This window comes from Berghia stephanieae, chromosome 1 (genome assembly GCF_034508935.2).
Source record: "Berghia stephanieae isolate SIO BIC M18660-M18661 chromosome 1, UCSD_Bste_1.3, whole genome shotgun sequence".
In the NCBI taxonomy this organism is placed as follows: domain Eukaryota; kingdom Metazoa; phylum Mollusca; class Gastropoda; order Nudibranchia; family Aeolidiidae; genus Berghia; species Berghia stephanieae.
The window spans coordinates 17,737,266-17,749,119 of NC_088360.1; the positions used below are offsets into that span (position 1 = coordinate 17,737,266).

General features: G+C 36.3%; 1 protein-coding gene across 2 annotated transcripts in view; it reads left to right on the plus strand.

The window, feature by feature from the left end:
• Nucleotides 1-11,854, plus strand: part of LOC144969349 (calmodulin-like) — a 98,373-nt gene that overhangs the window by 29,517 nt on the left and 57,002 nt on the right. Inside the window, exons 1-2 of one of the 2 annotated variants that reach the window (XM_078908459.1) lie at nucleotides 5,681-5,820; nucleotides 8,650-8,921. In XM_078908459.1, coding sequence (XP_078764585.1) covers nucleotides 8,919-8,921 — 3 coding nt within the window. In that variant the 5' untranslated portion in view covers nucleotides 5,681-5,820; nucleotides 8,650-8,918. Of the gene's footprint in view, nucleotides 1-5,680; nucleotides 5,821-8,649; nucleotides 8,922-11,854 lie in introns of those variants that run through there. The other variant, XM_078908464.1, reaches the window with a different exon arrangement.

Sequence of the window (11,854 nt, forward strand, 5' to 3'; positions counted from 1 at the left end):
GTTGTCTCTGCCGGAAAAATTGTCATATCGCCTACAAGCGATATGGCTCATTCTAAATGTTAAGTGTTGATGTTGGCTAGAGAACCCATGAAAAGCGCTTTGAGCAACTTTTGTGGATATTGCTCTATATAAAAGCTCAATAATTTTTTATCGTTGTGTCTTTTTTTATGGAATTTAATCGGATTAACATGCGAGTTTTGCGTGCGTTACTTTTAATACCAGCAAGTGGTTACAGTGGTGGACGTGAAGGGTGGGGGGGGGGGGGGGGGGGAATGCGGGTGGGTGTTCCAGATGGCTCGACAGATAGTGCACGTGCCTTACACGCAATGGGGTCGATTTCGATGTCCGATTGATTGGAGGCATTTTATTTTACCCCGTTGTTTGAATAATAGTAATAGGGTAGCTGGATTTGTTAGGTCTGGCGGAATGCACGCCGAGATTGACTTGAGTCCTATTCAAAAGCTAGCAAGAAATTGTCGATACCAGTATAACACTGCTGAAACCTAGATACTTTCAAGCTTCTCGTTACTCTTTAAGGACTATTTATGCCTTCCTTTATAATTTTCAGATTCAGCTGGTAAACATGGGGCATTCAATGATATTTATTACTTATTACACATGTAAATGTTGCCGACTATTGTGTGATTTACACACAAAATATGTATGATCGATCTGAAACGAAACTGGTCTAGGAGTTATAATGACTGAATATTCGACAGTTTATCGTTCAATTAATGGATGTTGTTAATTATATCCGTATCATTACTGGAAAATACGTCAATTCAGACTGCCAATTTTGACATTATACGTTGTTATGTATGATGTAAGGCCCACATTACTGTCGTACTCGGAAAAAAATACGTTTTTAAAAGTTTTGGCCAGAAAACTCGTCCTTCAAATATCGATCAATTAATTTGATTATCGTCTTGTCAAAAATCGTTTGTTTGTTGGGGTTTTTTTGTTTTGTTTTTTTGTTTTTTTTGAGATTGTTGACAAGGTGAGGGTGAATTAAATCGATCGATATTTATTGAAAGATGTGTTTTCTGGCCAAAAGTATTTAAAGTCTATTTTCAGAGTACGGCAGAATAAAAGTAACTAACGTCAAGGAGCCAAATTCTATCACTTAATAACGTTTGATGATCACATTATGGTATTTACATAATTAATTAATTATAGCCAATCAAGAGCTGGCGTCAGAACGGCCTGGAAACGAACGGATGTGAAGATTATTAGGCGCTTCAGTCTAATGGTGCTCGTGACTAAACCTCTCGACACGGTGTTAGGTCAGGATGGACCTATTGGTTAAATTGAATTATTTCAAACTTACGGCATGAAATTGAAGTTCAAATAAATGCCTTCATTGAAAGAATTGAATTTTGTTTCTTAACTCTCTCCTTACCAGCCATTTTCAGGATTTCCCTCAAAACTTCACACCCATCTAACACAAAAATATATTTTTATCACTCGGATATAATTGCAATAAAGTTCTTCCGATGTATAATTTCTTTAGCAAAACATGCTCTACAACACCCTGTTAATTTTTTTTTAATGTTATGGTGTACAAGAGAAATTTGAATAAAAATAATGTTGGTTGTATCGTAACGAATGTGACGATTTTCCTATAGTTGGTAAGGAGAGGGTTAAACTTCAATAGTACTTAACTTTCCTTAATCTTAATTCTTGTCATTTTAACATAAAACTCAATGTTGTTCATCTAGTCAATAGTATTGATGTTTCCCAAAGACAATAGTAATGGCCAACAATTTCCTCTTCAAATATTCCAACTCTGATCAAGATCTTAATAGTGCTGATCATATTCTCCTCATTGCAGTTAGGATTTATTTCAGATCAATGGCACATCATAAAGTGTTGGTTTTCTTGCTCATTTAAATGCAATATTAATTGTTTCATCGCCGAATGATTTTGAAGAATCCATGTGATTACTAACCCATCATAGATATACCATCACCTATCCATTTCATCGCTATGTAGAGTTTGCGCAAGATGCACTTTGTACTTCTGTATCTCTAGTGAATGTGATGATGTACTGAGGATTTTCTAATCGTTAGCTCCTGAATGTTTTTCTTGCTGATTTCAAGGGACTTCTTGCAAAGTTCGCCAAAACCACAGTTGATGCTTCTTCTTCATCTTCTTCTTCTTCTTCTTCTTCTTCTTCTTCTTCTTCTTCTTCTTCTTCTTCTTCTTCTTCTTCATAAAAAAACAATTCAACTCTTTCCTTGCATTGTCAGTATCTCACCAATATCAAATCAAATCTGAAATATTAAGCGCAAAGTTAAGTTATTAGAAAAGGCTCTTCTAATCACATTCCCTCGCTTCACTCGGGTACAAAATGGGTTTCCGGACGGTAACAAGATGTCTCTGTCGAAAAAGAAATTCTATACCTCCTTACATTCGTCATGCCTTTCTGTATGGTTGGCGCTTAAGAAACCAATGGTCTTGTTTGATTTCAGCGGCGTCCTCATTGGGCGCGGGCCCATGTCAGTCGGGCCTTGAAATCGTTTAGGTGTGGTGCCATGATGACCAGTTCATTCAGCCCATGGGGCATTCACACGTTGTTATTGGCTTGGGACCTCGTGTAAATCTCTAAGAGCACATTTAGTGGATATTGCTCTCTAAAAAAAGCTTAAGTTTTTGTTGCTGTTTTTAAAAACCAATTTCAGGAAAAAGTTGCCAATTAGTGGAAGAGTCAATTTTTAATTATAATAATAATATTAGCAGCAAATAGATTATTCCAAAATTCATGTTTAATGTGGAGACCAGTTTTCATTTACACCAATTTCACCCCAAACTTATACGATGCCAATAACTGAACTGTGCCAAAAACACAAGTCAATAAAACCCGTTTGTTTTGTCGATAAAAAGAAGACTTGCATTATGTTGTATCCAGATGAATGAGTCATTCTTGGATTTACACTAAACATTATTAGGATAAGGAGGTGGTTTTTAAACAGTGTGATAATAATATAAACATATACATATGTTTTTTTTTTAATTTATTCCTCCACTAAAACATACGGAAACGAAATTTCATTCCATGCAGTACAATTTGCCTCTTAGGCGTCCTTTTTGTAATAGCACTCTCATTTCATTTCTCATTAGCATTGCAGTGAACCAAATATTTAAAGGGATGATAACATTGTGTCAACTAATAGCCTTGTCAGGGAGTCCCAATGCCTACAAGGCGACCAGTTTAGATCCCAAGTGCAGTCCAAAGAATAAGTAGCCGAGTCTGTTTGATCAGGCGGAAAGTATTTGTGATACATTATAGTCCTACCAAAAGGGTTGTAAACAATTGCTTGTCCGTTTAAGGCTATAAAACATCGCGGAATAAACTGCAGCTGCATGAGTTGTATGGCTTTAAAGGAATTTTAAGTGCCTTGCCCAAGGATAAGAGAGAGAGAGAGAATTCCAAATTATATGAATTTTACCTAATTATTATCATTCTCTTAATCGAGTTACTAAGCTTGTTGTTGTTTGGCATTTATAAATGTCGAGCCACTATGAAAACACCACCAAGGCCATATCGCATATTATATTTATTATAATGCCGTGCGTTGGAATAAAACACATATTTAAATTTTGTTCAGATAACTTGTACCTACTTCAAATATCAATCAATTAAAATTACCCTTATCTTGGTAAAAAAAAAACTTACTTTCAAACCTGGGACTTCGCGAAGAATGACGAAAAGCCTTGCAGAACAATCAATCGTCTCTTCGATAACTTGTTTTATAGAATAGAAATGCAGATGTTGGTTGCTTGAAGCTAAAATAAATAGAAAATAATGACGAGGTAGAATTAAAATAACTATATGACAACGTCTTGTTATAGTCATGATGTTTCGGCTTTTCCCTGCTACACAGACAGACAAGGGCGATGACAATGACAGTACAACTTGTGTCAGATGATGGGCGGTAATAATATGATCTTAATCCATCCCAAAATGCATTACACAGTTTGTCAGTATCGTCATTGATAAAAGCATATCATTATTTTATACACTGCATGTCTATATAAGCAATTCTCTGTTTTATACAACAATGCATGTCGATAAAACAATTCTCTGTTTTATACAATGCATGTCGATAAAAGAAATTCTATGTTTTATACAATGCATGTCGATAAAAGAAATTCTCTGTTTTATACAATGCATGTCGATAAAAACAATTCTCTGTTTGATACAATACATGTCGATAAAACAATTCTGTTTTATACAATGCATGTCGATAAAAACAATTCTCTGTTTTATATAATGCATGTCGATAAAAACAATTCTCTGTTTTATACAATGCATGTCGATAAAAACAATTCTCTGTTTTATACAATGCATGTCGATAAAACAATTCTCTGTTTTATACAATACATGTCGATAAAACAATTCTCTGTTTTATACAATGCATGACGATAAAAACAATTCTCTGTTTTATATAATACATGTCGATAAAAACAATTCTCTGTTTTATACAATGCATGTCGTCTATCAGTCGCCCATTGTTTAAATAGTAGTTTAAAAGTATTTCTCATTCCCTAAGTAGTTATTTTTACATGAGTCGAGTTAGATACTGTCCATGAAATGCCTTACTTAGCCAAATGTTGACACGATAATTCCTTATCCAGTCCATGACAACTCTCAATGTTGTTTGACTTCGATATGATATATTATACAAACTGGGTCCTCACTCGACTAATGTATTAATAGGTACCTAAACATAATATGCTACTGACGGATACTATGTTTATAGAGTGTTTATACTGTGTGAAATATAAATAACTTAATTCCATTTGGTCTCCTTGAGGAAGAATGAAAACTGGAAACCGCGGTGAACATAGCGAAAATGTCAAATGCATTGTAATAAAATGTGTATGTATTCATTTATTAAATATTTCACTTATTTATTTATTTCTATAGCTATTTATCATATTATTTATTTATTTATTTATTTATTTATTTATTTACATATTTATCTATTTATTTTATCACCACTGTATACTTATTCAACCATCAACAATATACATATTGATATGAAGACTTGTAGAGATAAGTCCTTTTGACTAAACGTATTAACGCATCAGTTGGTTTGGCTGTGGTGTCGTTGCTATTGTTGTAGTTGTTGATGATGCTGCTGTTGGTGCTTATGCTACTCTCCACATCGTCCCTATATTATTCTAGCGATCTCCCTGCATTATGGACACACTACAACAACATCATCATCATCATCATCATCATCATCATCATCATCATCGTCATCATCAAGCACACCACCACCACCACCACCAACAACAACAACAACAACAACAACAACAATAAATAGCGTGTTTGTCCCTATTAGGTAGATTACAAAGCTATAGCCAACCGAACAGTATACCCTCCCAGTAAAAAAGCAGTATCTATTACCATTCAATTCCAAACCACAGCCTGCCCTCTACGTTATGAGCGCCAAAGCAATTGATGCTACCAATTGGATGGGGGGGGGGGGTGGTTGGGCACTAGGGCGAAACCGGCCAAATGTTGATAACATTAATTGCCTCCCCTCTACCATCATCCTCAACATCATCATCATCATCACCATCATCATCATCATTATTATCGTCGTCATTAACATCATTAACAGCAGTGTAGTGAGTAAATACCCCATAGACCATCATGTAGAGCTGCCATGACAGTTTTGTCTGCCGAGCAGTCGTCCGTCAATGAACTGAGCGATGATTTTGGTCTTAGGAGTGTTCCATTATTCAGGAATGGAATGCAATGTTTGTCACATGTGTTGATATCTTAATGTGATTTAGTGTTCAAGCCATGTAAGTCATGAAATAGGTGCTATGCGATATATTATGTGTGTGTTATCAACAGCCTGTAAACAGTATCGTTTCGGGGTATAACTAGGCAGCAGTCCTTGAAATACAAAAGACTCATGTAGATGGAGTTTTTATCCCGGTTTCTATAGTGTGAAATGGACTATGACAATTGTTTGTTATCCTTTGAATAGAGCGCTAGATTATCACAAAGTACATTCCGCCAGATCTAACAGACCCAGTTACCCATTCCCTCCTGGGTTGACAAGGGGTCAGACACAAATTTCGACTTCACCCAGGATCGATTTCGGTGTCTTTTGCATGTGATCTAACAATTAAGCTATCGTTGTCGGGGCTTCCTGTGAAATAGGAAAGTTGTGTTAAAGTGTTATACCCTTTATTGAAGATTATAGATACATTTTTATAAATTGAAAAAAAATGAATTTATCATTTCTTATCGTTTTGACTTTAGATTCAATTTTTGGTAAATGTTTCACTTCGACTTTGTATTAGTTTGAGGCGGTGAGTTACATTTTTTCAACGGTCTCAATTGTTGCAATGGAAAAACTCTCAGACCGGCGTGCAGTCATGCTTGTTGTAACATTGTGACAATGGGCATACATAATTTGCGTTGGTTCGAGAGTATTTCCATTACAACAATGAAGCCATAGCAATATGAATTATCAGACCTGTCAATAAGTACACGTCGTCTCAGACCACCCAAACACATATTCTACTGCAACAAACAAATCCATAATTGCGCTTGATTATCAGACCTGTTAATATGTTTGCGTTGGTGTTATACTATCGGTTTACCATAACATTTATCTACTGTAATTTTAATACTATATATATCTTCAAGCAAAGAATACAATGTTGGAACAGGATTTTCACTGACTGTGATTATTAGACTGGTGGGAGACTGAAGAAAATATTGGGTTACTGTGACGTTCCGTCAAATCGTGCCCGTCATTTAGTGTAATTCTCAATATCGTAAAAATTGATTGAATGAATCATTATTTCATAGAGAAGTAACTTCTTTATACTTTTTCTTGGCTTGTTATATAATAAATCATAGAAACCAGGTACAATTTTAGACATATACAAAGAGACTTTTCAAAAGTAACGCGAGCGATTGCGTGAGAAGTGCATTTTTACAGCATAAGGATTTTTTAACTCTTGCGTTTTGAATTTTGAGTACGATATTGGGAATGACACGTTGGGTGCGAGTTCGGATCGTACATTTAAAACTCAGACTTCAAATCCTTTATCCAAAAGCCTACGAAAGTCTCTAGCCATATTTTTCCTGTTTATTTGAAGTCCACAGTTTAAAAGTTTTTGTAAGAGTCATTGTTGTCGATCGATATTTGAAGGACGAGTTTATTGGCCTAAGTATTTAATAGGTGTGTCTTTAAGTATTGCTTTCGTCTCCAACTAACTCACTCAATCCTAGAAATTTTTGCTACTATTCATAATTGGAAGAAATATATTAAAAATAAGCATGTACATAGATAGTTTTATTCAACTATCATTAACGTGTAAAAACTAAAAACATTAGCTTTGATACTAAGTCTATAATTTGTCTCAGAAAAATGTAATAAATAGGCATGGGGTAAAAGTAACCCGGGCAAACTACGGATATAGTCGGTGTTAGGGTTGAGTGAGTTAAGCATTATTATAGAGTTAATCCAAGGTACTATGAAATGGATGTTTGAAACACGTAAATCATCTCGACAACACATTACCAGTATGAAGCGATCGGTCACATTATCATTGTAGTGTGCGGCTGTGCGGTCTCGTGGTATGACACTCGCTTTCGGATCGGAAACTCCTGAGTTCGAGCCTCGCTGGGTGCATAGTTGAGTCCTTGGAAAAGGCTCTTTACTCACATTCTCTCACCCTGCTCAGGTGTGGTCAGGTGTAATATAAGTACCTGGTCGTTAGCAGCGTTGTCTCTGTCAGGAAAAACATTGTAACATCGCCAAACAGGCGTCGAGTCTCGTTCTATATGTTACGTGTTGCAGTTGGTCAGTTGATTCTTGGTAAAGATTTCTGAACACGTTTTATGGATATTGCTCTATATAAACATCCCCAAAAAGCTCATAATATTATAATGTTGTTTATCCGTAGCTCGGGATGCTACTAGTTTACATTTTGTTAATCAAATTAGTGATTCCATAATGAAAGTATCATAGATAACTTAATAACTGTTTATCTCATTTTCAGCATTTGATTTCGTTAATGGATACAAGAAATTATTTATTAGAAACTCGGATATACGATATGTGGATGGATAAATTGATAAATAGATAGATAGATAGATAGATAGATAGATAGATAGATAGATAGATAGATAGATAGTTCGATAGATAGTTCGATAGATAGATAGATATAGAATAGATAGATAGATAGACAGATAGAGGGGGGGGTGGGCTATAAAGAAGGAGAGAGAGAAAGAGAGATGGAGATGAGATAAGTAGATAGGTAGATAGATAGATAGATAGATAAATATTAATATATATTATATATATATATATATATAGAAAGAGAGAGAGAGAGAGAGAGAGAGAGAGAGAGAGAGAGAGAGAGAGAGAGAGAGAGAGCGGTCACAGGCACAGTGTTTCATACACAAAACAATGCTACACATAGCATAGCTACGCCAAACAAACCCATTGATTTTGAAAGAGTTGTGCGACTGACTACTACGATATTTTGCCCTCTTCAGTTTAGTTTTAATCCCATTCAAACTTCAACGTCATAAACACCCGTATAATATAATATAATATATCACTGCCTTTGATAACATGTCTTCCATTCATTTTATTTCCTCTACAGATAACCCCTCCTGAACGGCCCTGTTGCAATTCTGGAATATATTATTATATCTACCTATAATATAGTAGGAAGTAACATGACATGAAAGAGTGTTCACCGTTTGACAGTGGAGACCGAGTCATGTCTTTGTGTGTTGGAATTCCTTGATGATAAATAATAGTGTTATGTGTATGGAGTGTGTTATTTAACGTTGACTTCTGAAGTTTTAATAAGTTATTCAATTCATTAAATGAGGATTTTGTGATAAAGTTCGGGTTATTACCGTTATCATGGTAAGTCAATTGTTTTTATTAATTTCATTAAAACGATATTATAATATTGTATTGTGCGGCTACTAATCTGTGGTATGATACTCTCCATCTGATCGGAAGGTCCTGGGTTCGATCCTCGCTAGGCGCATAGTTGAGTCCTTAGAAAAGGCTCTTTACTCACATTCTCTCACCGTACCCAGGTCTAAAATGAATACCTTACTGTTAACAGCGTTGTCAATGTCGGATAAAAATTGTAATATCGCCCAACCGGCGTCATGTCTCGTGCTACATGTTACGTGTTGCTGTTGATCAAAGACTACTTGTAAAGCGCTTTGAGCACGTATATATTGCCCTATATTACAGTTCACGTTTTTTGTTGTTTTTTTTTCTTCATTATTGTGTGTGTGTGTGTTGGGGGGGGGGGGGGGGTCCCGATACCCCAGTTGGTAGAGCACTCACTTTACAATCAATGGGACTGGGATTGATCCCCGGGTGCAGTCGAGGTTGTTTCCGACCCCCCTTTCTACCCTGCAGTCATTGGTTAAATTGCTCTGTTAGAGCTGATGGAAAGTATTTTGCGATAGATTAGCGTCCTACCCAAAGGATAGCAAGCAATTGCTATTGTCCGTTTCACGCTATAGAAACCGGGATAAACTCCGGGCTCCATTTGTCACATGGCTCTGAAAGACTGCATGTATTGTATTGTGAGCCACCTCCTCATGATGGTATAATGTCAAGAGAGGAAAATAAAGGGAGTAAATGTGACTCATTTAAAAGGGGACAACACACAGTTAACAACCGTTCAGCCTATGGTCTACCTCAGGCTACACGCAGATAATGGCCCGTTTTGGCTCGTAAAAATAAGTAAAATAAAATTCCATTTATTCAACCCCTAAGGGAAATTTGTATCAAGGGTCTATTCCAAGGGAAAACTGGAATAACCCAGGCGTCAGCCGCAGTGCAGTGCCGCAAATTCAGCTAGGGCAATGTCGCACAGCAAAGCGGCAGGCCATCGAACTCGGTACCTTTCGGGTAGGAAGAAAGACAGTTCCGCTGAGCCACGCTGTACCCTCTAGCTCTTGGTTTTTACAATGTCAGAGCGATTTAACTGTTAAAAATTGAATTTATTGTAAAAAATATGAGACTTGGAAAAACAACGTTTCGGCCTACGGTCTTCCTCAGGTTACAGGCAGATAATGGCCCGTTTTATATCGTTTAGGAACCTCTAGCTTTTGGTTTTTTACAATATCAAGCAGATAAAAAATGAGATTTGGATTGGTAGTAGTAGCGTATGGCTACACCTCCAGATTATGTTTGTCGATCCATGATGTCAGGTCATCTCCGGATTCAAAGATTGTTTCGTGCCCCCCTTCTAATTTTGTTACTGGGCATTGCAGGACGAGATGATCGATGGTTTGACGTTTGATTTGGATTAAGTCTCTTTCTTCTTTCCTTTAATTTATCAGTCGCGAAAATGAGACTTAAGTAGGAAACAATTGACCCTTGACCCTCTCCTGGCCAACTACAGGAAAATTGTCACATTCGTTACGATGCAACCAACAACTTTCTCGTCTGATTATTCTTGTTTCTCATAAACTTTCAAGAAAATTTGTTAATTATAGGCATAAAAATTTGACACTGTATTGTAGAGATCATTTTGCTGAACAATACTATGCATAGAATATACTTGTTCATCTTCTGTTTGAGTAACAAAAATAATATGGGTGGATGTGACGGTTTGGGGGAAATTCTGAAAGGGGCCAGTAAGGGGAGGGTTAAAGAAATATATAGAAAAAATTGAGGATGCAGAAAAAAAAGCAGAAGGAAAATACATAATATCAAATTAAGTTCAATTGTGTAACAATTTTCCTGTTACTTGTTCTTCACCGAAATTTGGCTAAAACAAACTCGTCCTCCCAATATCGATCGAGTTGGAATGCCATTTTTATAGATGGGCTATGAGTACAGACGATAAACGTTATTTTTCATTATATTTTATTTGTTTTCCACGTTTATTTGTTTAATGTTGTGCTGACGAAGGGTTTGTACCCGAAACGCCCATTGTCTGTTTTGTTCCCATACGAAGCCTTTCCATTTTCACTCTTTCGTTAGTATTTTTATAGATCGATCTAGATAGTCCCAGTTTTGACTGTTTATTTTTGACAAGATGAGATTTTATTTTAATCGAGTGATATTTGAAGGATGAGTTTTCTTCCCAAAATTTTTTTAATAAACTTTTTTTTCAGATTACGGCAAAATTCGTGCCACTCTAACTTTTAACGTCATAATATTTAGATAGTCGGCGGATCATATCTAGGTACGTCTGAAGCTCCAATTATCACGATCGGCGCGGTGGATCAAAACTCTGAAGTCTACATCTATACATGCTTTGTGCACCATGTTTTATTTCATTTTGTGCGGATCAAAACTCTGATTACATCAGAAATATTAAAGATCCTTTCAACATTAAAGCAAAACTTGTATGTAGACTGTAGGGTTTTAAAATTGAGCTTTTATGTAGCGCAATATCCTCTAAAGCTCTTTACAATGGGTCCCTGGTCAACAGGAACATTTAACATGTAGGACGGTACATAACGCCTGTTAGGCGATATTACAATTTTTCGGACAAAGACAACGCTGTTAACGGCCAGGTACTCATTTTACACCTGAGTACGGTGAGAGAATGTGAGTAAAGTGCCTTTTCCAAGGACTCAACTATGCGCCGAACGCGAGGCTCGAACCCAGGACCTTCCGATCCGAATGCGCGTGTCATACCACTAGACCACATAGCCACACAGTTTTGATGTGCCGATCGTGAAAATCAAGACTTTGGAGGTTTGAACCGCCGACCATCGACCATCGATTTAAAGAGTTCAATTCTTCATTTTACCCATTTAAAAAAAAAATCTTTTCCAAAAAAAAAATACAAACTACAAACAAAAACCATTTAACTA